Here is a 27,698-nt window from a genome sequence, read left to right on the forward strand (position 1 = left end):
GCCAGTACTGCCGCCCAGAAGGTGCTGCAAGGCATGAGCGCAGTGGCCTCGAGGCTCAGGCGACCGGCACTGCCATCCGGAGGGTGACGTGGGCAGGGACGTCAGCGTTCCTTGGCCAACACTGCCACCTAGAGGGGACTGAGAGCATGACAGCAGCGGCCTCGAGGCTCACCCAGCCAGCGCCGCCACCCAGAGGGTGGGGCAGACAGCGGCCAGCCTTGGCTGGTCTTGCCGCTCCATAGTTTCCGCAGGCTCCACGAGGTTACTTGGGGAGGGGCTGCCCCCTCACAGAGGAAGCACCAGGCACCTCCAAGCCCACCAGGCGGGCACTTTCAGCCCAAAGTCTCTGGGCTGTCTCCTCATCCTCAGCTTCAGGGGCCGGAGCCTTCTCTTTGAGTCCGTCGAAGTACTTCCCAGAAACACCCTCCAGTTCCTCCGCCACAGCCAGGTACGTGCTGGGCTGGGCTGCCAGCTCCGGGCTCTTGACCAGCAACCAGAAGACGGGCCCTGCAATCAGCCCACGGAGCATTCAGTCCGCGCACGCTCAGGGAGGACAGGAAAAGCCCCCCGCCATCCCTGGGGTTGCCCGGGGCCCACAGGCCAGATGTGGGACTGCGGTCCCATACAGTCCCCCTCCAGGCCTGTGCCTCCCAAAATTCCCTCCACCAGGAGCTCCCTTCCCTGGCACTGCCCAGCCAAATCCCTCCAGATGCAGAGACCGGCCCAAAAGCTGCCTCCCCCAGGAAGCCTCCCTGGCTTTTCCCCAGGCAAATGGAAGCTCTCGCTCCTCAGTCAGCTCTGAGTCCTTACCCTACCCCATTTTGCTTTAAAAATAACTTTTATTTATTAAATGTCTCTGGGGCCAGCCTCAGCTTAAGATCCTTGAAATCTGGCACCCACCCCGTAAATGATTTTCAGGATTACAAATACTAGCTCTAAAGTTCTAAGTATTTACTCACCTTAAAGCTGGTCAGGCCCTGTGCTGGCCCTGTTAGGGCCCATCTCAACCTCCCAACAACTGTAGGAGGACACTATTACGGCCCTCACTTTGTAAGGAGGGAAACTGAGGCCCCAGAGGTGAAGTGGCTTCCCTGGGTGGCACAGCTAGTTTGGGGTGAAGCCAGCGTCCCCCTACGCACAAGCAGGAGTCAACTCCCTGGTCTCCTTCTCTGAGACTCGGTCTGTTTCATCAAACAGGATCCAGCCTGTTTTCTGGGCCTGTTCTGAGGCCAGCAGGCTGGATACACGGGTAGAAGTGACTCATTCTCGGGACCCGGGAAGACACGGGAGGGGGCAGAGCCAAGCCGCCGACACAGTCTCTGGAGTGTGCGGTTAATTTTGTGTCAACCTGACTGAACTAAGGGATGCCCAGAAAGCCGGTAAAGCCCTGTTTCTGGGCGTGTCCGTGAGGACGTGACCGGGAGAGATCAGCACTGGAATTGGCAGACTGCGTAAAGACCCGCCCGTGCCAACTGGGCAGCCACCACGCTATTAGCTGAGGGTACGAACAGAACGAATTCCCCCTCTCTCTGCGTGAGCTGGAACACCCGTCTCCTGCCCTCAGATACTGCTCCTGGCCTTCGGGCTGGGACTTATGCCATCGCTCCCCCGGTCTGCAGGCCTTCGGGTTTGGACTGGGACTACAGCACCAGCTCTCCCGGGCCTCCGGCCTGCAGACGGCAGAGCACGGGTCGTCGCAGCCTCCCTGAATGCACGAACCAGCCCCGCGTGACAAATCTCTCCGAGCATCTATATAATCCTCGTGGTTCTATTTCTTGGCGGAACCCTGACTAATCCCCCGAAGAGAGCCCAGGCCCCAGGCTGTGAGGGCAGGGGTTCCGCTCAGGGAGCCCAGGCCAGGAGGTGGCTTACCGAGCGTGAAGCTGGAGAAGGCGGAGCTATGCATGCCCGTGTGCCTGCCCAGCTCAGTCCTGGCCACACCGGGGTGCACAGCGTTGACAGTCACACCCGTGCCTGGGGAGAGAAGGGAAGAGGAGGGATGACGGCAGACGCCAGGTTCACGCCCCACCTGGAAGCCTGACGTGGCCCACCCTCAGCTCTAGGGTTACCCCACACTGTGCTGGGTCCTACCCTTGACCCCACACCACCCCTCTTGCTCTGACACTTCCACATGCGGTGGTTTCATCTTGCAAAGCTGCTCTGCTGCCCGACTGCCCAGAGCAGAGCCTCCCAAACCTGAGCGTACGTAAGAAATCACCCGGAGGGCTTGAGATGCCCAAACGGCTGGGCTCCACCCACCTCAGGGAACCTGAAGCAGTGGGTCGGGGATGGGGTCTGAGGTGCCGCGGTCAGGACAGGCTCCCGGCTGAGCTGATGTTGCTGGCCCACGGATGCTCTCCAAGGAGCGGGGCAAAGGGCAGGCTTCAGCTTCAGCTCTGTGGACGCTGAGGTCCCGTCATGTTTATCCTGTGCATGGAAGGATGCCAGGCGGCTAGATGCCAGCGGCAACACCCGCCCCACCTCCACTCCCTGAAGCAACGGCCATAGCCATCTTCAGACACTGCCGTGGTTGAGCACCACTAGCCTAGAGCACCAACGGCCTGGATGCCCAGTGGGATAAACACAGAAGGCCACAATCGATTAGTCATGTCTGCCTCAGGCACCAGAGAACCAGGGGTATGTGTGTCACACATCTGCCTGCTCTGTTCCGGGACCAAGGCTTGACCTCCCCTGGGCCCAGGGTTGCAGCAGGACATTCCAGGCCCAGAGCTAGAGCAGGAGGAAGGCCTGCGAGGCTCGCCATGCACGTACCCTGCAGCCGCCAGCTCAGCTCCTTGGTAAAGAGGATGATGGCCAGCTTACTCTGGCAATAAGCCGCTCTGGTGTCATACTTCCTCTTCTCCCAGTTCAAGTCGTCAAAGTCCACGTGTCCCGCGATGTGGGCCAAGGACGAGAGGTTGATGATCCGTGAAGGGGCCGAGGCTTTCAGTCTGTCCAGCAGCAAGTTTGTCAAGAGAAAGTGACCTAGAGGAAGGACAACGAAGACCGTTTCCACTGAATTCTTAGCTGGTCCATAGGATCGTACTGACAATGGTACCTTCTTTGACCCTCCCAGTAGCCCAGGGCTCTCGACAGGGGCCAGTTCTCTCCCCCACGGGACATCTGGCAAGGTTAGAGGTTCCAGTCATCGTAACTCCAGAGAGAGAAGGGGGTGCTCCTGGCATCTGGCGGGAGGCGGCCAGGGACGCTGCTGGACACCCTGTAGTGCCCAGGATGGGCCCAAAGCAAAGAGGGACCCAGCCGCAGGCATCAGGCCCTGGAAGAACCCCGAGGGGACGGACCGCCTCCCGCGCCGCCCTCAGCAACAGAACTGCGGGCTGTGCACAGGACTGCCCAGTGAAAGACTACATTTCCCAGACTCCCTTGCAGCAACGTCAGGTCATGTGACTGCATCCCAGCCAATAGAACCCGAATGATAGCAACGTGTGTTACGACCTCCAGGGCCTCGGCATGGGCCTTATTTGGAGAAGGGTCTTCACAAGTGAAAATGAGGTCGCTAGGGTGGGCCCTGATCCAGTGACTGGCGCCCACCCAGTATCTACCCCCTTGCCCTTACTAACAGAACTCCAGTCACATCCAGGGTGACAGCGGGTGGACAGAATGAGTGACTGATGGACAGGCAGACTGGAGGACAGACAAAGGGTCACATGGCCAAGAGATGGGCAGAAGATCCAAAGGACTGACAGAGCATCCAGCAACGAAGGGGAGCCTTGGAGCCTGAGTCCAGCCCACCGGGGACCCCCGCTCGCACCCAGGTCCGCGACGTGCCACGCAGCCCTCAGCCCGGGCCCTCACCCAAGTAGTTAACGCCAAACTGCATCTCGAAGCCGTCCTCCGTGGTCCAGTGCGGGCACCGCATCACAGCCGCGTTGTTGACCAGAACGTGCACCTGCTTCTCCTCTGGAAGACAGGGGTGAGGGCGGACGCCGTCAGCATCTGGGCCTGCGCGGAGGGCCAGCGCAGCCGTGGGGACAGCGCCCCCGGCACTGGGCTGAACAGTGCCTGGAACATTCATGTCCACCCGGAGCCTGTGAATGCAACCCGTGTTTGGAAAGAGTCTTTGCAGAAAGTCATCAGGTTAAGAGAAGGTCACGGTGTGGGCCCTAACCCGGGAGGAGACAGACCGAGACCCGCCGGGAGACAGAGGCAGAGACTGCAGCGACACAGCAACCAGCTGAGCATCGCCGGGGACCGGCAGCCACCGCCAGAGGCGGGAAGAGGCAGAGGGCCTTCTCCGGTCTCGGGAACAAGGGCCGCCCAGCTGACGCCCTGATCTCGGACTTGCCTCCACAACCGTGAAGAGAACGGGTGCTCATCTCAAGATACTCATTTGCTGCACTTGGCCATGGCAGCCCCAGAGACAGATACACACCCACCTAAGGCCTGGAGGTCTCTCCTGGAGAAGGAAAGAAGCCACACCCACAGGGGCCTCGGGCATCGGACTGAGGGTTACTCGTGGGCCCAGCTCGCTGAGCAGCCGGTGCTGCACCGGATTCCAGACCTAGCACCTTCCTCCCGTATCAGCTAGCGAGGCCGCTCTCAGAAAGCGCCACACAATGGTCCACTTGAACGTACTGTGTGCCGGCCCTGCAGGTGGAAAGCCGGCGGTCCGTGCGTCTCAGGGCTGTTTCCTTCAGAGGACCGATGGCCACAGGGGAGAATCTGCTAGGCTCTCTCCTGGGCTCCTAGGTGACTCAACTCCCAGTCTCTTCCCTTGGGCCTGTCTGCGTGCTCACCTCCCCTCTGTATGAGGACACCAGGCTTAACCACCTCCGCACAGACCCTCTGCAGACCAGGTCTCGTGCTGAGGTCCTGGGGGTCAGGACCCCAACGCACCTTCGGAGGGACACAGGGGAACCCACACACTCTGGAAGTGCTTTCCAGGATCCGTGGAGACAACAAACTAGTTATCAAGCACCGACGCAACGGCCTCTGCCTGGCTGTTGGAAGGGCCAGCACAGCCCTTGGGAGCTCCCACCCGGGAGCCCCAGGCTCTACCCTGGGCAGCTATACAACCCTGGCCGAGTCACGCAGCTTCTCTGTGACTCGGTTTCCCCTCTGTAAAAACAGGTAACACGTGCACTGCTGGGCCCGATGAGGGAGAAAAAGCAGCACAGCTCCTCACGTATGACGGGCTCTGATTGTATAAAAAAGCGAAGGGAGGGGCCTGGGCGGCTCAGTCCATTAAGCGTCTGACTCTTGGTTTCAGCTCAGGTCGTGATCTCAGGGTCGTGAGATCGAGCCCCAGGTTGGGCTGCACTGGGTGCAGGGTTCCCTCCCTCCCTCTGCTCCTTCCCCCTCCGCTCATGAAACCCCTCTGTAAAAAGGACAAAAGCCACAGGGTGGTCTCTACACCTGCCTGCTTTATAAATGCACAGACTGTCTCCAGAAGGTCACGCGAGGACCCCGAGCGCCGCTGAGGAAGGCAGCGGCAGCCGGAGACAGGGAGGTGCCGGCGGCACCCCCATTTGTCCTTTCTGAATGTTTAATCCCGTAAAATGGTACTCCTGTTTGAAAACATAAAGACGTGAGCCAGTTCTGAGAACATCCGGTGGGGAGCAAAATGAGCAAAATGAGTCAGGGAGGCGGAGTGTGGGAAACGCCGGCGGAATCCCTGCACCTGCGGAAAGAGACACCCAGCAGACCCTCAAGGGCCGGAAGCCGCAGGAACCGCCGGCTCAGTCAGCATTTGCGCCGCCTCCAGCCGGCTAACCCACCCGCCAGCTCCCTGCACACCTGACCGCACCCGGGCCTCTGCGTCTTGTCAGCTCCGATGCCCACGGAGCTCGTCTTCCTGCAGAGCGGGAGTCCCACAGAGCAGACTTGCCCTGTAAGGGCCCAGACTACGTATTGTTGGCTTTGCAGGCCACAGGGCCTTTGCTGCCGCCGGACTAAAGCAGCCGCAGGTAACGCGTAAACTAACGGGCACGACTGGGTGCCGATAATAAACTTCCCCACGGTGCTCGCATACCCAGAAATATTACTCTTCCAATTTAGGCAACGGTTGAAATGTAAAATGTTTCCACGTGACAATGGAAGGAGCTATAAAAATGTACAACCTTCACCTGTAGAGATGTGCACCTGTCCGAAAACACCAGCGCCACACCGTGGGACTTGTGGCCACCCAGGACCTCGCCCCCCAAGGCCTGCATCGTCCCTCCTACCTTCAGTGATCTTCGCGGCAAACTCTCGGATGGACTTGAGGGAGGCCAAGTCCAAGTGCCGGGCCCTGACGCAGTGATTAAGGGTCTCCCCGCGAATGTCCTTTGCCGCCGCCTCACACTTCTCCATATCTCGACAGGCCAGAATGACGTTGCCTCCTGTGAGCCCAGGGCAGGAAAAAACTAGTTTTTAGATCCTCTCCCAGGTACAGACACCCAACACACATGAAAACACAGGCACCGTTTACAGCAGCCGAAAGACGGACACCACCCAAATGTCCACCAGCGGCTGAGCAGAGAGGCACAAGGCATCCATCCAGACCGTCGAACCTACTTGGCCACAGAAATGATCATGACGTGCGCTAGCACGTGGACGGACCTCACGAACGCGCTCACCGGGAGCAGCCAGTCACGAAAGCCAACGTGGCCGATGATTCCGCTGATAAGAAACACCCAGAACAGGCTGACTGACAGGAGGCAGGATGGCTCCCTGGGAGGAGTGGGAATGGGGATGACCACTGAAAGGACGAGCTGTCATTCTGGCGAAACTGACTGGCAACGTTCGCACAACTCCGGGAATATACTAACCACCACGGGGGAATTGTGTGACGTGTGGACTGAATTTCTGTATAGCCACAGAAAAATAACTTTAGGGGCGCCTGGGTGGCTCAGTGGGTTAAAGCCTCTGCCTTCGGCTCAGGTCGTGATCCCAGGGTCCTGGGATCGAGCCCCGCATCGGGCTCTCTGCTCGGCAGGGAGCCTGCTTCCTCCTCTCTCTCTCTCTGCCTGCCTCTCTGCCTACTTCTGATTTCTGTCTGTCAAATTAAAAAAATAATAATAATAATAACTTTAAAAATTAGAGAAGTGAGAAGAAGCGGGGACTGGAGGAGGACAGGCAGCCATGAGGCGGATAGCGTGGATCTGTGTGGATCCACATGGATCCCCGTGGCTCGCTCCCCGCCGGGCCCAGCTGCCTCCCCTCACATGGTCCACAAGGGAACTCAGTGGACCCCAGATCTGTCCATCCTCTGTTGGGGCCCAGCCCTCCAGATCCAGTGGGGGTGTCCACCCAATGTCACTGCTCAGCCTCTCCTGGGAGGACTACATGCCCCCTCCTCGGGGAAACGCCATGTCGTGGGGGGGGCAGGGTGCCGCCCATCACAGCCCCCTCCCATCTGACCTCAGAGGGAGACGGGCAGCTCTAGGCTGGCCCATCGGGACCCGTTCCCCGGGCCCCCGAAACCCATCAAGCCCAAAGGAAGTTTCCGATCTCCCCCAGCCCTCCCAGCTGCCCTGCCACAGCCTTCCCACTCCAGCCAAGAGCAGGTCTGGTTGCTCAAACCTAAATCCTTGACTTCTTTTCTGGAGGATGATCCGACAGGAAATCCACTAACTCTAACTTCGAAAGCGATCACTCCTCCTCCGTGGACGTCCTCCATAACCCCAGTCTGACCAGGACAAAAACACTGAACACACCCAGATGGAGGGGCCTTATAGAATGCCTGACCGGTAGGCCTAGAAGGGCCTGAAACCCGATTCTGAGCCAGGCCCCAGCCCAGCCATGAGCACTAAGTCAGCTACAGTACAGAAGCCCACGGCCAGTGCAGAGAGAAAAACCAGCACCAGCAGCCACTGGGTGGCCACAGCCTTCTCTGAGACCCACCGACCCACCGTCTCCCCTGCCTGTCAGGGACACCAGCCCTTCTGGCTTAAGCCGGCAGGAGTCTGGTCTCTGTCATTTGTTACCAAAACCATCAAACGACCTTACCACCCCCTGGGAACGCAAGCCCTCCACCCCAGACCACACACGCCAAGACCAGGTGCCCCCTGGGACTTCACCTCTCCTGGCCAGCTCCATGGCTGTCTGCTTCCCGATGCCCGTGTTGGCGCCAGTCACAATGACGGTCTTCCCGGGAATGGTGGCCTTGCTGGGACAGGCCCCGCCTGCAACGTAGTCTCTGTAGGTAAGCAAGGAGGTCACTTTGGTCCACGTGTGCACCCTGACTGTTACGATCTTGGGCGCTCGTGTTCCTGCAGTGCAAAGACAGGAAGGACATCTCCTAACTCCGTGGGGGCCCATGTGGTGTCGCAGGCAAAGGCTGCACATGGCTGGGTGTGGGGAGGCTCCGCACGGGACCATCACTACTTTGCAAAGACCCACTGGACTGGTTTCCTATGGCTGCTGTAACAAGTGACCACAGGCTCGGCTGGTTAAAACCTTGCACAGGTAAATCTACGGGTCTCACCGGGAGAAGGACAGGTGTTGGCAGGGCTGTGCTCCTCCTGGAGGCTCTAGGGAGAGGTGGGTCACATGCCTTTTCCAGCTCCTAGAGGTGCCCACACTCCCTGGCTCACAGCCCCTCCTCCTCTGTCTCCGAAGTCAGCACAGCATCTTCAGGTCCTGACTCTGAAGGACCACTGTGACCGCACTGGGCCCCCACCTGGACAATCCAGGATCACCTTCCCATCTCAGGGTCCTTAACTCAGTGGCACCGGCAGAGTCCCCTATGACAGGCAAGGGAAGACCTTCACAGGTTCTGAGCATGAGTACATGCACATCTTTGCGAGGCTCTTACCCTCTACCCACATTCCCCAGAGGCCAAATACTGGAAACAAGCGAATGTCACTGACAGGGGCCGGGCCAAGCAGACAGTGCCGCCAGCCTACAACAGAAGAGCACAGCACAAATCACCACCCTCCTGGGGCTAATTCTTTAAGTTAATTAAAAGGAAACAGCCATCCTTTTTCCCCAGGGCATTCTGCTAACGTTCATTCTGCCCATCCCATGCTATCCCTTTAGTATTGTTACTATTTTTAGCTTCATCAGAACTGAAAGACAAGAGTATGAATAAAAAAACAAACAGCAAGTGATGAATTTTATCACAAGGGGAAATTATTTCCATTGAAAAAAGAATCATCTCCATCTTCTAGAACTTTCAAAAACACCCAGTTACCATCCCAGAGCTGCTGTGTCATGAATTATAAATCACAAGAGACGGGCCAGCTACACGAAAATGACGTTATCGGATCAGAAGCAACAAGTTCACCGTGAAGCCTCATCACAGCGCAGGCAAATAAACCCAAAGGTAATTTATTCAAAGAGATTTACAATCTATGCTTCATGCCCTTGATTTAAAAAAAAAAAAAAGTATTTAAATATTCCAATTACTTGGAGCACCTGGGTGGCTCAGTGGGTTAAGCCTCTGCCTTCAGCTTGGGTCATGATCTCGGGGTCCTGGGATGGAGCCCCGCATCGGGCTCTCTGCTCAGCGGGGAGCCTGCTTCCTCCTCCCTCTGCCTGCCTCTCTGCCTGCTTGTGATCTCTGTCAGTCAAATAAATAAACAAAATCTTTATAGTAAAAAAAATTCCAATTACTTTCGGGCCTCCCAGCTAATCTCTTGTATTGTGTAAGTGTAATAAAATTATATATTGCTAATTCTTTTTTTGTTAGTGGTAAGAACACAGGAGCTGCACGCTCTTCGCAGGTGCGTAAGGACCATATTGCTAACTGTAAGCCTAACACAGCCGAACTGGGAGCGCTCAGTAGCCACGTGTGATGGCGATCATCATGGACGGCACCACCCAGACACACTTCCATCCGCCGAGAAAGTTCTACCAAACAGTGCTGCTCTAGAATATTCGGGAGCCGGGTTTTCTGTGGGGTTTTTTTAAGTGCGTTAGCCTAGAAAAGACAAGAACTCCGTGTGTATCCCATGCAGTACAACCGTTTTGTTCACCGAGCTGGACCATCCGGTTTGCGTCTCTGATTGCGGGTAACGAGAGCTTAGGGGGCCCTGGGTGACGCATGGGGTCCCCCAATGCCTGTCTGCAGGATGGACTCAATAATCGATGACCAGAAGGTTTCCAGGGCCCGGGCCCGCCCCTTTCCTCGGGGTGACCTTGGGCCGTGACCTGCCCTCGAGGCCCGCCCTAGGTTTGCCCCGCCGCACTGTCTGCACCGGTCCTAGGCCGGCGACCCTCAGGCCACCTGTCCCCGGCCCGTCCCCACCTGGCGGCCACCCACCTGCCCACCAGGGGCGCGCACTCACCGGAGCAGCACCGCGCCACCCACCGCCGTGCCCAGCACGGACAGCGGCAGGAGGTAGCGGTTCATGCCGGGCAGGAGCTAGGGTCCGACGCCGAGCCCCCCGCAGGGTCTTTCGGAGGAGAGGAGCGAGAAGCCGGCGACCCACGCGGAGAAGGGCAAGCTCTGCTCGGCCCCGAGCTTCCGGAAAGGGGCGGGGCGCTGTGGGCGGGGCTTCAGGGGCGGGCCTGCCCGGAGCGGGGCCTATGAGGATGGGCCCCGGCGCCGCTGCAGCCAGGAATGGGAGGTTCCGGAGTCGTGGGCGTGGCCGCGGCCTGGGGGCGGGGCATGAGGGGCGAGCCTGCGCACTGTTCCATGACGTCACGTTCGCGGTACTGTCAGCGCGCGGCTGTTCCACCAGAGGCAGAGTTAGGGTCCTGCTGCTTCCGCCGCGCCCCGCGCTGCCGCTCGCAGGCTGCGCTCCTCTGTGTACCTTTCCCATATATCAGCCTCTTCACACCTAAAGTGCGTGTTCACCACTAGCACCTTCCTCATGGGCGATGAGAGAATTTGAGAATTTCGAGGCTCCGGGCCGGGACCTACTGGCCTGGGGCTTCCCAAACCCCTGGGGTCCTGAGGGAGATCAGGGCAAAGACTCTAGAATCTGAAGGAGGAGGGGCTGGGGGTCTGGACTCCCGGGTCTGAGGGAGGAGGGACTGGGGCTGGACTCCCAGGTCTGAGGGAGGAGGGGTTGTGGGGCTGGGGGCCTGGACTCCCAGGTCTGAGGGAGGAGGGGTTGTGGGGCTGGGGGCCTGGACTCCTGGGTCTGAGGGAGGAGGGTTTAGGTGTCTTAACTGCTGGGTCGGAGAGAGAGGAGGAGATGGAGGCCAGGACTCCTGGATAAAATATTCTAAATGCGTACAATGGGTTATTATTAAAAAAAAAAAAAAAAATGCTGGCAATTGTGACAGCCGAGATGCGCTACAAAAGTATCGTTCTGCGTGAAAGAAGCCAGTCGCAGAAGACTGCATGACGTATGAGTCCAGTTACATGGCATGGTTCTAGGAAAGGCAAGCCAGTAGTGAAGGAAGGAAGATCCGTGGTTGCCAGGGGCAGAGGGGGAGGAGGAAGTGATTGCCAGAAAGGGAACTTCTTTGGGTTTTGGAAATGTCTCTCTTGTAATCCTACTGATAGTTATATGCATGACCTCATACATTTATTTGTAACATGTTATCAGCATTTTCACTTAAAAATAGTGACTTTTGTTGCATGTAAATTATCCTGCAACAAAGGTGACTCAAAAGAACTGAAAATTTTCTCCAATTTTGTTCTGGATATCTTTTGACTACAACTAACTCTTGATTTATGAATCAGTCTGCTTTGTCTGCAATCAACAGACATATTTGAGAATTCTTATGAGGTGAGAAATATCGCCTTGATAAATTATTTCCAGATGCCCAAGAGGTTTTCGAATTGGATTGGACAACAAATTTGATGTGACATTTTGTAGACAGAATGAAATTATTCACTTTGGGTCTGAGCTTTTGCAGTTTGGAGCTAATTTTTTTTTTCTCTTAGATATTGCTTATCTCTGTAATGCTGTGATAACTGTAAGCTCTGTGTGCCCTCCCAGACACAGGGCACCCAAAGGGAACACAACAGCACTGGGTCCAGGATCTGTGATTGGAGTCTCAGCCTAGGAGTGAGGAAAAGTTTCCCAGAGGAAGGGAAACACAAATAGGGTTTTGAAGGATGAGTAGGAGTTCTTTTAAGTGGACCGAGTGGAGAGAGACAACTAGACAGATGTAACAGCATATTCGAAGGCTAGGCATCAGGACGCAAGTTGCTTGGGGAGGGACACGTGTTTGGGATGGTAGGAGGTTGGCTTGAATGGGGAGGCGGCTGGCAAGAGATGTGACTGAAGGGAAAATTTTAAAGAAAAAATAAGCAATAATACCAGCTGCTATTTATTGAGTACCAATGTATGTGCCAAGTATTTAACTGACACAACAAACCAAAGAACAGGTTTGCTGTTAGGGATGTAGCAAAGGTGACTGGGTTTGGCAAGAGGCCTCTCCCCTTTCGGAGACTGTGGGAACTCAGGGCTTCTGGCCATGGAGGGAGCAAGGCCTGGGAAAGGGGAAGGTGCCATGAAGGCAGGTAATGAACCCCAAACGTTGATCTACACACATCTTGTTTCAAATTCCTGTTCTACCTCTTACGTGTGTGTTGAGCAGTGGCTTCCCTTCTCTCAATTTCTGGCTCCTCTTACCCACCAAATGGCAAAGAGATAGTATCCTTAATACGTAAAGAGCTCTTACAAATCTCTAACAAGAGAAGGGAACATAGGCAAATGGTATGATGGGCTATTTGCAAAGAAGTGATGTCAACACACACATGAAACTATTCAGCCTTCCTAGGAATCAAAGAAATGCTCATTAGGGTAATTATGAGATGGTATTTTCGCCTATCAGATTGGCAAGGTCAAAACAATGCTAACAGCCTGTGTTGGCAAGGATGTGGTGACATGGGGACTCATACTCACCAGTGGAAGCCTCCTAAAAGGCCATTCAGCAATTCATGTCAAAACCATTTGTGCGGGGCACCTGGGTGGCTCAGTGGGTTAAGCCGCTGCCTTCAGCTTAGGTCATGATATCAGGGTCCTGGGATCGAGTCCCGCATCAGGCGCTCTGCTCAGCAGGGAGCCTGCTTCCCTCTCTCTCTCTCTGCCTGCCTCTCTGCCTACTTGTGATCTGTCCCTATCAACTAAATAAATAAAATCTTAAAAAAAAAAAAAACCATTTGTGCATGGGGGCACCTGGGGGGCTCAGTTGTTGAGCATCTGCCTTTGGCTTGGGTCATGATCCCAGGGTTCTGGGATTGAGTCCCACGTTGGGCTTCCTGCTCAGCAGGAAGCCTGCTTCTCCCTCTCCCACTCCCCTTGCTGTGTTCCCTCTGTTGCTGTTCCTCTGTGTGGAAATAAATAGTTTTTTTTTTTTTAACATCCATGCATATATTCCCCTTGTAAGAATTTATGCTAAGGGAGTAGTCATTCAGAAAGAAAGACACTTAGGAAAATATTCCTCAAATTGCCAGAAGCAAATAAAATTAAGCTCAATGCCTATCCATAGAAGAGGGGTCTACTCTCTACTATTCCAACCTCCACACTCCTTTCAACAACTATGTCATGAGCACCCACTGTGTCCCAGACATTGAACTACACTCTGGCAACAAGGCAGAATCATGGTCCCTCCGATACTAACAGTAAAATTAATTCCTCTGTATGTGGTTCCAGACAGACTCTGTCTGCAGCTTTATCAGGCCCAAATGTTTAAGAACATACATGACTTCTTCCTTAACCGCCAATACGGGGTGGGGAGAGATGGGCTGATTCATTCTCCATCTCTCTCTCTCTCTCTCAAGTGTCTATACTACAGTGCATACTTTTAGGGAAAAAAACCTATAATATTCGGCACCGGGTCTCTGCCAGGCAAAGAAATGGGTGATTTCACTGTTTTTCACTTCCTTGTTCATGTGCCTTTTCTCACTGCATGAAGATGTTAAGCCACGTGACATAAGCCAGTCACAAAAATGCCAATGCCGTATGATTCCGCTTGTTTGAGGTCCCTGGAGGAGACAAAATCCTAGAGACAGAAAGTAGAATGGTGGGTGCAAGGGGCTGGCAGGTGGGGGGAAGTGGGGAGTTAGGGTGTAGTGGGTACAGAATGTCAGGTTTGCAGGAAGAGTTCTGGACGTGGATAGTGGTGATGGTTGCACAACAGCGTGAATGTGCTTAATGCCACTGAACCGTACAGTTGAAAATGGTTAAGATAGTAAATTCTATGTCATGTGTCTTGTACTGTACTTAAGGAGGAGAAGGAGGTCTGAGAGGGGAGGGGGAAGAGGAGCACTCTGTGTTCAGACGCCGGTTCTCTCGATTTTGAGTAAAGCCCTTCCTCTCTGAGCCTTTTTCCCCTTCTATCATCTACCTCAAGGGGGTTTTCTGCAAAGGACAGGATAGTAAATAATTTCGTCCTTGATGGCCTTACGGTCCCTACTGCAACTATCCTGCCATTAGAGCAGGAAAGCCGCCAGAGACAAGATGCACACAAATGAGAGTGGATGTGTTCTAATAAAACTTTATTTACAAAAAGGAGCAATGGGCCGTAGTTTGCCAGCTCATTATAGAGTCTGGAAGGTTGATATAAAGTCATTCACAAGAAGGACCTAACACAGATTAAGTGCCAGAACTTGCTGGCTGCTAATGTAGTTATTACACAGAAAACAATGTGTGCAAATTCCTTCCTCTCTGAGGACCTCCCACTTGATTCCCAGGCACACCCACGGTGTTTAGAAACTCTCTCTAGCTAGGCTTCGCTCCTCTTTATCATTTTCTTGTGTTGGTGAATTCTTGATAAGCGTTGGTGCTGTCCCGGGTGCTGAGAGACCTCTCCCACAAAACCCTCTGCTCTCCCCATCAGGGGCTTATGGCCTCAAATCATTCTGTCTCAATCTCCATCTATCTGCTCTTTTAGGAAATACATTTAAAGTCTTCAGGGGTGGGGCGCCTGGGTGGCTCAGTCAGGTAAGTGTCTGCCTTCGGCTCAGGTTGTGACCTCAGGGACCTGGGATCGAGTCCTGCCTCATCTGTCTCCCTGCTCAGTGGAAAGTCTGCTTCTCTCTCTCACTCTGCTGCTCCCTCTTTGTGTGCTCCCCCCTGACAAATAGATAAATAAAATATTTTTAAAAAATAAAAATTTTTAGGGGTATAAGAATATTAGGTCTGGAAGTGACTCTTAAATTGTTCAGGGAAAAAATGTGTGTGAGAGAGAAAGAGACAGGGAGATAGGAATGATAAGCAAGTGTTTATGTTCATTGTTAAGCTCTGGGGATTCTGGGTGTAGTATAGGGAGTTCTATGTATTATTTTGCAGCTTTTCTGTAGGTCTGAAATTATTCCAGCACTTGAACAATACATATATGAACCTCAAACCCACCATGAGATCATGTAGTGTATGGTTGTATTTATATGAAATGTCCAGATTGGCCAATCCGCAGGTACAAAGAGCAAATTAATGTTTTCCAGGGGTTCAGAGAGGGAGGAATGGGGAGTAGCTGCTAATAGGTTCAGGGCTTTATTTTGGGCTGATAAAGTGCTTCAGAACTAGATGCAGGTGGGTGGTGGCACAACAATGAAAACGTACTAAATGCTACTGCATTATTCACTCTAAGATTAATTTATGTCGATTAAAAAAAAAAACTTGACCAAAATACTTCTATAGCCTTCTCATTCTCTCTGATGCTTATAGTGACCCTGGGAACCCACGATCTGCTCTCATAATCTCTCTGATTTCATGTTCCACCCCTCTGCCCTCAGCCACTGTGCGGCAGATATGCTGGCCTTGCTGTGAATATGCTGTGAAGATCTCATGAGCCACAGGACCTTTGCACTGGCTGTTGCCCCTGCCTGGAGATCCTTCCCCAGGTATCCCCCACCTAACTCCCTCCTGGTCTTCACTCAGTATCATCCCAACCACATTATGGCTTTTCAGTAGAACCCCCTCAAACACCTTCTGGACCCTCTGAGGCACTGTTGCCATTGGACGTTCTAAACAGTTTACTTTTTTTATTTCTTTTCCACCAGAATATAAACTCCACAAGGGCAGGTTTGGGGCTGAGTTCCCTGGTCCCCAGAACAGTGTCTGGTGTAGAGTAGATGCTTAATAAACATTGGTTGGATGGATGCATGGATGTCTGATAAGCAGACATCCCTAGAAGCTGGGACCTGGGGGCCCTGGAAGGCAGAGCTGTGTGCAGAGCTATCCCTTGTTCCTGCGTGTCGCTGGCTCATGGAGCTCTTGGTCCATTGCTCTGGCTATTTTGCATGGAGGCTGCGCCTAGAGCCATTCTAAGCACTGTTCGTTCCTTCCCACACCTCATCTCCTGCTGGCCCTATGGCAGGTACTAGGATTTATGCTTGTTTTAGAGGAAGAGCTCCGAATAAACTGAGAGTCACCTGCTCCAACCCAGAACCTAAACCCAAGTCCGCTGGAGCCCCTTCCAGTCGCTGCCCCTCCCCCCACCCTGGGGCCCAGCCCAATCCTGCCAGCCTAGGGGCCAGGCTTCCCCAGTTTCAGGAGACTGACCCACCCGCCATCCCTCCCAGAGAACAAACAGCCCCGCCGCCAGCCTCCCTCCCCAACTCTCCTCCCCCGCCAGCCCCGGCGGCTTCCCAGACCTACCCTCCCTGGGCCGCAGCGCTGATCTGGGGCGGGCCCATTCCAGGATCTGCGGGGAACACCTCACCCTTCCTCTGGGCTTCCGCACTGCCTGAGCAGACGCCACCACCGCCCATTGAGGGCAGCCCCGAGTCTGCGCCGCCTGGGACGACCCCATCTGCGTTGGACTTTGGCCACCTCTTGTTGGCGCTATTTCGTAGTTGTCACCTTAATCGTCCTGGTAGCCAAGTGTCCCGGTCTCCTGTGCTCTGGCCAAACACACCCTGACAGACTTCACCCGCCAGCCTCCCCAAGGTATTCCCTCTGCCTGCAACCTTCTCTGCATTCCTGACTCATTCTCGAAATGCAGGTCAAAGCCCAGATGCCACCTCCTCATGGAGGCCCGCCCTCACTGCACCCCCACAAAGCGGCCGCGCCTGCCTGCCCCCATTCACTCCATCTCTTCACCTGTGTTCTAGGTTCTCCGTGGCACTTACCACAATCCAAAAGTCTTCCTCATGTATGTGCCTCCCTGTTTACCTTCTGTCTCCCACCACACCCACGAGGGTGACAATAACACAGGGCAGGGCTTTCGTCTGTCCAGAACTCAGAAATGCTTGGCACAAAGTGGGTGCGTAAGTCTTTGCTACTGCATGACTTTGGGACTTTGCTTATGCCACTCTCAAGCTTAGTGTCATCCCTTGCCACATTGTCCTTGGGAAACTCCTATTCATCCTTCAGAACCCTGTCCAGTCACCACTTAACTGGACATCCAGTTAGACTCTTCTTGAGCGCAAAGAGTGGGGCACAGATTGGGTCTCAGGAACCATTCATTGAATGATTAAGTTCATTGACGCACATGTAAATACACACATCTCTCGGAGACCCAGCCCCACCTTACTTATATCTGCCAAAAACCTGCCATACCTATTTCTTGTGACTATGCCCGCCCACCCCCGAGTCCCATCCTAGGAGTTCATCAGCAAACCCAACGACTGGGGAGTGGGGACAGGCGTGTGTGTTGGGAGAGAAGGAGGAGGAAAGAGATGGGGTGGTTTTAGACATGACACCCAGGGGATCTCAGCGGATCGAGCCCCTGTGGGGAATTCTGTGTGCTGCCTCGGTGCCCCCAACCCAGACAATGAGCAATCCAGTCCCCAGTGACAAAGCTATCCCAGTTTAGGGACAGAAGCAAACACACCCACAGAGTCCTAGAGCTCACTTAATGAAAGGCACTGACTCTGTGGGCAGACAAGGGGTTGGAAAGGGTTCTCAGGTGGCTGTTCCTGTGGTGAGTCTCTAAGACCGGGGTTCGCTGCCTCTGCCCCAGACTCACTGAGTCAGACTGTGCTGGGCTGGGAGCTCCGCTGGTATCTGGGAGCCAGTCGCTACGATTTGAAGAAAGGGAGGGCCGCCTTTGTGGCCACAGAAGGAGGAAGGAGCCCTGGGCCCCGAACTAGGGTGGAGGCTCTGGTTTCGGTCTCACCATCTCACCTGCTGCTTCAGCCTTCCGAGCACCTGGAGGCGGGGACTGGGGCACCTGTCCCTGACCTGCCCTCCTCCCTCAGACCCAGGAGTCCAGACCCCCAGCTCTTCCTCCCTCAGACCCAGGAGTCCAGGCTCCCAGAACCTTCCTCCCTCAGACCCAGGAGTCCAAAACCTTCCAGTCCCCTCCTCCCTCAGACCCAGGAGTCCAAAACCTCCCAGTCCCCTCCTCCCTCAGACCCAGGAGTCTAGACCCCAGCCCCCTCCTCCCTCAGACCTGGGAGTCCTGGCTCCTGACTCCCACGGAATGCCTATTTGAGGATAGTTTTCTCCATTTGCACATGAAGAAAGGGCCTGGTCTCTGGTCAGATCTGCATTTTGTCCCCTAGCCCAGGGCTACTGTGACCTTGGGTTAGCGGCCTCTGCACTCTGAGCCTCGGTCTTCCGTGCCAGTGGGCACCAACCCCAGCCATAGCTGCCTGTCAGAGTTAAGGGGTCTGCTCTTCTCTGCAGACCCCAACCCAGGCCGGGCCAAGTGCAGAAAGTACTTGTGGCATGAACGTGACAGGAAGCCAGAATGACAGCTGTTGCAGACAGCGGAGCAGGACCCTGGGCCTCTCCCTGCAGCTCCCGGGAGAGCACACCCACTGGCCAGCCCGCCCTCCCCTCCCGGGCTCAGGCAGTTCCAAGGCCTGCAACACTCCTCCCTCAACCTCCAGGCCACCTCCAGCTGCCAAGCTGGCCCTTCAGGTTCAGCTCCGGCTGCCCCTCCTCCTCCAGGAAGCCTGCCCAGACCTCTTAGCGGCCTCCTCTGGGCTTCTGCAGGCCCCTTTGCATCCCATCACAGCAGATCCGGAAAGAAAGGCCACCATCTCTGCTGTGGCGAATACTCAACCTACCATCTCCTCTTTGGCCGGGATGGCACAGAGAGCTGTCCGTGACCTCATTTAATCCTCCTAATGTTGCCATCCCACGTTCCAGGTGGGGGCCTGGGGCACAGAGAGGTTAAGCGATTTACCTAGGGTCACACAGCTAGAAAGGGCAGAGTCACGAGGTGGCCGCAGGACGCAGGGTCAGAGTTGCATGGCCTGGGTGCCAGCTTCCCCACCATGGACGAGCCATATGATTGCGACAAATTCCTCAATGTGTGTGTGTCTCCTCCTCGCATGTAAAATGGGGCTAATGGAACCCGTTTCACAGGATGTTGTGAGGATGAGACGTACATACGCGTACACACACACACACACACACACACACACAGTGTGCTCAGAAGACGGAAGCACCCCTGCATAGGGATTAAGTCAGGACCTGAACCCACACCCACCTGGGCTCCCTGCCATCACCCCGCCCCACACGATGGTCTCTCGTTACCTCTGTTCTTTCATCCCCCCCAGCCCGGGACAAAGGGGTGCTTTCTCTGGTTTCCGGCCTCACTCTGCAGAGCCTGTGGGCTCAACGCACTGAAGCAAACAGTGGAGCATAATGCATGCGGACGCAGATGTTTCTTCAGCCCTTACAGTGTGCGGCACATAGAGCTCAGGGCCAAACACAGAGGAGTCTGTGTCCTCCTGAAGCTTACATTCTAACAGGGGAAACAAAATAACCAAAATGATCAGGTAACACAGTATGTTAAAAGGTGGGGAACGATTTGGCGAAAATTAATTAGGGAGCAGGGAGAGACCATGAGGAACAGGAGGGTACGGGGGAATAAGCATTCCATGCAGAGGGCACAGCAAGTGCAAAGGCCCTGAGGCAGGGCGGGCTCTCAGTGTTCAAGGAGCAGCAAGGACGCAGTGTGCTGGAAGGGAGGGATGGAGGCCCAGAGGAGGTCAGGCCTTGCAGAGAAACGGGGAGCCCCTGAGGGAACAGCAGCAAGGAGTGGTGTGAGCTGAGCTAGGTTTCTTCGGGCTCCCTGCATTGACAGGAGACTGAGGGGAGGAAGGGAGCAGGGGCCAGGTGGGAGGCTCTCCAAGTTCAGGTGTGAGCCTGGAGGACGCCAGGAATGATCCCCAGGTGGGGATCCTTGATAAAGTGATAGGCTGAAAGGGGGCATGCCCGCCCGTCCTGCTCTCCCAGCTCTGTTCTCACCCACTCCCTGCAAGTGTAGGGCCCATGTGGGAATCAGTTTCTTCATCTGTGAAGTGGAGACCCCCAACCTCACCTCACGGGATTTGGGGAAGAAATGTCGTGGATAACGTGGTCGGCAAGGACCGTGGCACTGAGGAAGTTCTGGAAAGCAGATTTCAAGCCTGAGGAGCTCGTTAGCATTTGAGAAGTACTTGGAGCCAGGCGGGGCGCTGAGTCTTAGTTGCCATGATTAGAGAGGTTCCTGGGTGGTGGTGGGGGGGGTTTCCAGAAGAAGAGGCAGGAACCATGGACAGGAGGTGCGCACCGGGCCGGGACAGACACCGGTCCCAGAGACAGAAAGGCAGCCCTGGTTCAAATGCCACCCTCCCACACTGACGACCCCCTCTCGAACTGCAAACAGGTGTGACTCAAACCTCTGACCTCCCAGAGGTATAAGGGCAAGTGGAAGAGGCTTTCTGAGACAGAGGTTCTGCGTCTCTGGCCGAGCGTGACACCCGCCGGCTTGCTGTCCTTGAGCTAGTGTTACGACAGACACCGTCACAGCTCCTGGCTCCCCGCAGGCTGTTCCAGTCCCCCCCCCACCCCAACCCGGGTGTCTGTGCCAGCCCCGCCCAGGGGCCAGGGCGGTGGGGCTGTGCCCGGTGAGTGCACTGGTATGCGGAGGCGGGCGGGCCTGGCGGGGAGCAGGAAGGACGGGGCAGGCATTTGGAACCCTGGAACAGCAGAGAGCAGGGCCTCTCCAGTGGCAGGTGAGGAGGAGGCCCCCGCCAGGAGGGGCTAGAGGTCGGGACTCCTGGGGAGCAGGAGCAGGGGGCTAGGACACCTGGGTCCACATACCAGGAAGGCTGGTGGACCTAAATCCGTGAGTCCTGAGGAGGTGAGGGCCGGGAGATGGACCCGACAGCCTGAGGTCACAGTGGCTGAGGACCTGGCTGAATGGCTCTCTGAGGGGACTTGGAGACAAGACCCTTTGGTTCTTAGGGTCCAGAAGCTCTGAGCTGGAACTCCTGGGCCCCTGAGATTAGGCTAGAGACAGGATCCCTGGAAAGAGGAAGCAAAATGGGGTACACATAGATTAGGGAGCCAAATGCATGGAGCCCTGAGAGATTTGGGGGGCAGAGTACAAAGTGTGGAGGAGGAAGGGCTGGGGGCCTGGACTCCTGGGTCTGAGGGAGGAGGGGCTGGGGGTTCTAGACTCCCAGGTCTGAGGGAGGAGGGACTGGGAGTTCTGGACTCCCAGGTCTGAGGGAGGGGAAACTGGGGGTTCTGGACTCCTGGGCCTGAGGGAGGAGGGGCTGGGGGAAAAAATCCTTGGTACAGTTGGCCAGGTCAAGCCCTCACTCTCTGCTGGTTCCCAGGGCACCTCTAGGTGGCAGGAGCTCCCCATTCTCACCATGAGCACCACCACAGGGTAAGTGGTCCTACCCCTGGGCTGCCCAGCCCCTTCTGCTACCCTCTTCCCCGCACCCCCAGGGGGCATTTGCAGCATTCCCAGTGTGGACACTGAGAAGGAGGCCTGTGCTCCCCCTTCCCTGCCCAACTAACACTCAGCAGGGGGGGACCCTGGCCACCGAGCCTGAGTCTGAGTGTGAGCTCCTCTGGGAAACAGAGCTTGACAGGATAATGAAGGTACAAGATTAGCAGACTCTGACCGAGAGCAGGTGCTCCACTCCTGGGAGCCACTGTTGCCGTGGTTAGCTTGTTGTTAAATATTGATGCTTTGCAGACAAATCTGGGCATTGTTTGTTTTCATTGTTTGTTTTTTAAGACTTATTAATTTCAGAGAGAAATAGCATGGGGGAAGGGGCAGAAGAGAGAGTGTCTTCAGCAGACTCCACACTGAGAGGGGAGCCCCATGTGGGGCTCGATCTCATGACCCTGAGATCATGACTGGTGCCAAAACCAAAAGTCCAATGCTTAACCACCCAGGAGCCCCTGGGCTGTTTCTAATAAAGTTCAAGTCTCCTGGAGTGAGCAGTGAGAAGAACAAAGAGAGGCCCAAGGGAATAGCTGTATGGGAGATATAAGGTAGTGAGTTCTCCAGCACAGAGATAACCAAATTGTGCAGAGATCTGACTGGTAGGAGCAGGATAGGGAGCAGAGGTTTGACTGAAAAAGTGTGTGTTTTTCGTCCCTCATCCCTGATCCCACCCGAACTCTGAGTCTCTGTCACATCTGTGGAATTCTTCTTGGAGAAGGTGACCTAGAAGGGCAGGCCAGAGCAGGAGACAGAGAAGTATTCAGCTGGGAAGAGCCAGGCCCATGGGAGTAGGAGGGGAAGATAAGTATCTGTCTCCCCCAAATGTTAATGCTGTTGTAAACCCCCCCTTTATTGAGCATCTGCTGTTTGCTACCCTTTGTATCATGGCACTGAAAGTTGAGTTATTGAGGCTTTGAACCCTCTCAACTTTCTGTGTGTCCACCAAGCGCTCTACCAGACGGCAGCTAACAGATTACTAACCCCTATCTCACAGAAAGGGAAACTGAGGCAGGAGAGATTAGGTCTCCTGTCCAGGGTCTTATGGCAAGGCAGTATGGACAGGGGAGCCCAAGCCAGTTCTTTGTGACAGCTGAGACCACACTCTCCACCACCACCTGCTACCACACTGCCTTACCTGTGTGAATGTCCAGCTCTGGCCCTGCCCTCCCCTGCCTCCATGGTTGCCCACTGCCCTCACAGGGAAGTCTTTGCTGCTTTGCTTGGCATTCAAAACCCCCATGCTCTCCCAATTCCCATGGGCCCTCTCACTCTTTTTTTCCTTAACCAGCCCAGAAGCTGCCCCCAAACCAAGTGCCAAGTCAATCTATGGTGAGTTTGGGAACAAGAAACCCCCCAGCTGAAAGCAGGTCTGAGGGAGGAGGGGCTGGGGGCCTGGACTGCTGGGTCTGAGGGAGGAGGGGTTGGGGACCTGGATCCCTGATCTGAGGGAGGAGGGGCTGGGGGTCTGGACTGTGGGTCTGAGGGAGGAGGCACCGAGCTTACCCACCAAATGGCAAAGAGATAGTATCCTTAATACGTAAAGAGCTCTTACAAATCTCTAACAAGAGAAGGGAACATAGGCAAATGGTATGATGGGCTATTTGCAAAGAAGTGATGTCAACACACACATGAAACTATTCAGCCTTCCTAGGAATCAAAGAAATGCTCATTAGGGTAATTATGAGATGGTATTTTCGCCTATCAGATTGGCAAGGTCAAAACAATGCTAACAGCCTGTGTTGGCAAGGATGTGGTGACATGGGGACTCATACTCACCAGTGGAAGCCTCCTAAAAGGCCATTCAGCAATTCATGTCAAAACCATTTGTGCGGGGCACCTGGGTGGCTCAGTGGGTTAAGCCGCTGCCTTCAGCTTAGGTCATGATATCAGGGTCCTGGGATCGAGTCCCGCATCAGGCGCTCTGCTCAGCAGGGAGCCTGCTTCCCTCTCTCTCTCTCTGCCTGCCTCTCTGCCTACTTGTGATCTGTCCCTATCAACTAAATAAATAAAATCTTAAAAAAAAAAAAAAACCATTTGTGCATGGGGGCACCTGGGGGGCTCAGTTGTTGAGCATCTGCCTTTGGCTTGGGTCATGATCCCAGGGTTCTGGGATTGAGTCCCACGTTGGGCTTCCTGCTCAGCAGGAAGCCTGCTTCTCCCTCTCCCACTCCCCTTGCTGTGTTCCCTCTGTTGCTGTTCCTCTGTGTGGAAATAAATAGTTTTTTTTTTTTTAACATCCATGCATATATTCCCCTTGTAAGAATTTATGCTAAGGGAGTAGTCATTCAGAAAGAAAGACACTTAGGAAAATATTCCTCAAATTGCCAGAAGCAAATAAAATTAAGCTCAATGCCTATCCATAGAAGAGGGGTCTACTCTCTACTATTCCAACCTCCACACTCCTTTCAACAACTATGTCATGAGCACCCACTGTGTCCCAGACATTGAACTACACTCTGGCAACAAGGCAGAATCATGGTCCCTCCGATACTAACAGTAAAATTAATTCCTCTGTATGTGGTTCCAGACAGACTCTGTCTGCAGCTTTATCAGGCCCAAATGTTTAAGAACATACATGACTTCTTCCTTAACCGCCAATACGGGGTGGGGAGAGATGGGCTGATTCATTCTCCATCTCTCTCTCTCTCTCTCAAGTGTCTATACTACAGTGCATACTTTTAGGGAAAAAAACCTATAATATTCGGCACCGGGTCTCTGCCAGGCAAAGAAATGGGTGATTTCACTGTTTTTCACTTCCTTGTTCATGTGCCTTTTCTCACTGCATGAAGATGTTAAGCCACGTGACATAAGCCAGTCACAAAAATGCCAATGCCGTATGATTCCGCTTGTTTGAGGTCCCTGGAGGAGACAAAATCCTAGAGACAGAAAGTAGAATGGTGGGTGCAAGGGGCTGGCAGGTGGGGGGAAGTGGGGAGTTAGGGTGTAGTGGGTACAGAATGTCAGGTTTGCAGGAAGAGTTCTGGACGTGGATAGTGGTGATGGTTGCACAACAGCGTGAATGTGCTTAATGCCACTGAACCGTACAGTTGAAAATGGTTAAGATAGTAAATTCTATGTCATGTGTCTTGTACTGTACTTAAGGAGGAGAAGGAGGTCTGAGAGGGGAGGGGGAAGAGGAGCACTCTGTGTTCAGACGCCGGTTCTCTCGATTTTGAGTAAAGCCCTTCCTCTCTGAGCCTTTTTCCCCTTCTATCATCTACCTCAAGGGGGTTTTCTGCAAAGGACAGGATAGTAAATAATTTCGTCCTTGATGGCCTTACGGTCCCTACTGCAACTATCCTGCCATTAGAGCAGGAAAGCCGCCAGAGACAAGATGCACACAAATGAGAGTGGATGTGTTCTAATAAAACTTTATTTACAAAAAGGAGCAATGGGCCGTAGTTTGCCAGCTCATTATAGAGTCTGGAAGGTTGATATAAAGTCATTCACAAGAAGGACCTAACACAGATTAAGTGCCAGAACTTGCTGGCTGCTAATGTAGTTATTACACAGAAAACAATGTGTGCAAATTCCTTCCTCTCTGAGGACCTCCCACTTGATTCCCAGGCACACCCACGGTGTTTAGAAACTCTCTCTAGCTAGGCTTCGCTCCTCTTTATCATTTTCTTGTGTTGGTGAATTCTTGATAAGCGTTGGTGCTGTCCCGGGTGCTGAGAGACCTCTCCCACAAAACCCTCTGCTCTCCCCATCAGGGGCTTATGGCCTCAAATCATTCTGTCTCAATCTCCATCTATCTGCTCTTTTAGGAAATACATTTAAAGTCTTCAGGGGTGGGGCGCCTGGGTGGCTCAGTCAGGTAAGTGTCTGCCTTCGGCTCAGGTTGTGACCTCAGGGACCTGGGATCGAGTCCTGCCTCATCTGTCTCCCTGCTCAGTGGAAAGTCTGCTTCTCTCTCTCACTCTGCTGCTCCCTCTTTGTGTGCTCCCCCCTGACAAATAGATAAATAAAATATTTTTAAAAAATAAAAATTTTTAGGGGTATAAGAATATTAGGTCTGGAAGTGACTCTTAAATTGTTCAGGGAAAAAATGTGTGTGAGAGAGAAAGAGACAGGGAGATAGGAATGATAAGCAAGTGTTTATGTTCATTGTTAAGCTCTGGGGATTCTGGGTGTAGTATAGGGAGTTCTATGTATTATTTTGCAGCTTTTCTGTAGGTCTGAAATTATTCCAGCACTTGAACAATACATATATGAACCTCAAACCCACCATGAGATCATGTAGTGTATGGTTGTATTTATATGAAATGTCCAGATTGGCCAATCCGCAGGTACAAAGAGCAAATTAATGTTTTCCAGGGGTTCAGAGAGGGAGGAATGGGGAGTAGCTGCTAATAGGTTCAGGGCTTTATTTTGGGCTGATAAAGTACTTCAGAACTAGATGCAGGTGGGTGGTGGCACAACAATGAAAACGTACTAAATGCTACTGCATTATTCACTCTAAGATTAATTTATGTCGATTAAAAAAAAAAACTTGACCAAAATACTTCTATAGCCTTCTCATTCTCTCTGATGCTTATAGTGACCCTGGGAACCCACGATCTGCTCTCATAATCTCTCTGATTTCATGTTCCACCCCTCTGCCCTCAGCCACTGTGCGGCAGATATGCTGGCCTTGCTGTGAATATGCTGTGAAGATCTCATGAGCCACAGGACCTTTGCACTGGCTGTTGCCCCTGCCTGGAGATCCTTCCCCAGGTATCCCCCACCTAACTCCCTCCAGGTCTTCACTCAGTATCATCCCAACCACATTATGGCTTTTCAGTAGAACCCCCTCAAACACCTTCTGGACCCTCTGAGGCACTGTTGCCATTGGACGTTCTAAACAGTTTACTTTTTTTATTTCTTTTCCACCAGAATATAAACTCCACAAGGGCAGGTTTGGGGCTGAGTTCCCTGGTCCCCAGAACAGTGTCTGGTGTAGAGTAGATGCTTAATAAACATTGGTTGGATGGATGCATGGATGTCTGATAAGCAGACATCCCTAGAAGCTGGGACCTGGGGGCCCTGGAAGGCAGAGCTGTGTGCAGAGCTATCCCTTGTTCCTGCGTGTCGCTGGCTCATGGAGCTCTTGGTCCATTGCTCTGGCTATTTTGCATGGAGGCTGCGCCTAGAGCCATTCTAAGCACTGTTCGTTCCTTCCCACACCTCATCTCCTGCTGGCCCTATGGCAGGTACTAGGATTTATGCTTGTTTTAGAGGAAGAGCTCCGAATAAACTGAGAGTCACCTGCTCCAACCCAGAACCTAAACCCAAGTCCGCTGGAGCCCCTTCCAGTCGCTGCCCCTCCCCCCACCCTGGGGCCCAGCCCAATCCTGCCAGCCTAGGGGCCAGGCTTCCCCAGTTTCAGGAGACTGACCCACCCGCCATCCCTCCCAGAGAACAAACAGCCCCGCCGCCAGCCTCCCTCCCCAACTCTCCTCCCCCGCCAGCCCCGGCGGCTTCCCAGACCTACCCTCCCTGGGCCGCAGCGCTGATCTGGGGCGGGCCCATTCCAGGATCTGCGGGGAACACCTCACCCTTCCTCTGGGCTTCCGCACTGCCTGAGCAGACGCCACCACCGCCCATTGAGGGCAGCCCCGAGTCTGCGCCGCCTGGGACGACCCCATCTGCGTTGGACTTTGGCCACCTCTTGTTGGCGCTATTTCGTAGTTGTCACCTTAATCGTCCTGGTAGCCAAGTGTCCCGGTCTCCTGTGCTCTGGCCAAACACACCCTGACAGACTTCACCCGCCAGCCTCCCCAAGGTATTCCCTCTGCCTGCAACCTTCTCTGCATTCCTGACTCATTCTCGAAATGCAGGTCAAAGCCCAGATGCCACCTCCTCATGGAGGCCCGCCCTCACTGCACCCCCACAAAGCGGCCGCGCCTGCCTGCCCCCATTCACTCCATCTCTTCACCTGTGTTCTAGGTTCTCCGTGGCACTTACCACAATCCAAAAGTCTTCCTCATGTATGTGCCTCCCTGTTTACCTTCTGTCTCCCACCACACCCACGAGGGTGACAATAACACAGGGCAGGGCTTTCGTCTGTCCAGAACTCAGAAATGCTTGGCACAAAGTGGGTGCGTAAGTCTTTGCTACTGCATGACTTTGGGACTTTGCTTATGCCACTCTCAAGCTTAGTGTCATCCCTTGCCACATTGTCCTTGGGAAACTCCTATTCATCCTTCAGAACCCTGTCCAGTCACCACTTAACTGGACAT

General features: G+C 54.1%; 1 protein-coding gene across 1 annotated transcript; it reads right to left on the minus strand.

Moving 5' to 3' along the window:
- Positions 1–245: 245 nt before the first annotated feature.
- Positions 246–10,358, minus strand: LOC111140063 (retinol dehydrogenase 13). The gene is made up of 7 exons (XM_022492445.1): positions 10,233–10,358; positions 8,022–8,140; positions 6,186–6,341; positions 3,817–3,921; positions 2,773–2,985; positions 1,873–1,974; positions 246–507 (listed from the first exon to the last, which is right to left on the minus strand). Exons 1-7 carry the CDS (start codon positions 10,295–10,297, stop codon positions 263–265), a joined length of 1,005 nt encoding a protein of 334 aa, XP_022348153.1. The 5' UTR covers positions 10,298–10,358; the 3' UTR covers positions 246–262.
- Positions 10,359–27,698: the final 17,340 nt, after the last annotated feature.

Source organism: Enhydra lutris, unplaced genomic scaffold (genome assembly GCF_002288905.1).
Source record: "Enhydra lutris kenyoni isolate GAN:26980312 unplaced genomic scaffold, ASM228890v2 scaffoldscaffold147, whole genome shotgun sequence".
Classification (NCBI taxonomy): Eukaryota; Metazoa; Chordata; class Mammalia; order Carnivora; family Mustelidae; genus Enhydra; species Enhydra lutris.

What these genes read in the sequence shown, in the direction of transcription:
- LOC111140063 (XM_022492445.1), bottom strand. Translation starts at nt 10,297, where the DNA reads ATGAACCGCTACCTCCTGCCGCTGTCCGTGCTGGGCACGGCGGTGGGT. An exon ending in CATGGAGCTGGCCAGGAGAG is followed by an intron (nt 6,342 to 8,021) that starts GTGAAGTCCCAG and finishes CTGGGCTCACAG; the next exon opens with GAGGCAACGTCATTCTGGCC. An exon ending in GCTGAGCTGGCGGCTGCAGG is followed by an intron (nt 1,975 to 2,772) that starts GTACGTGCATGG and finishes TTCTCTCCCCAG; the next exon opens with GCACGGGTGTGACTGTCAAC.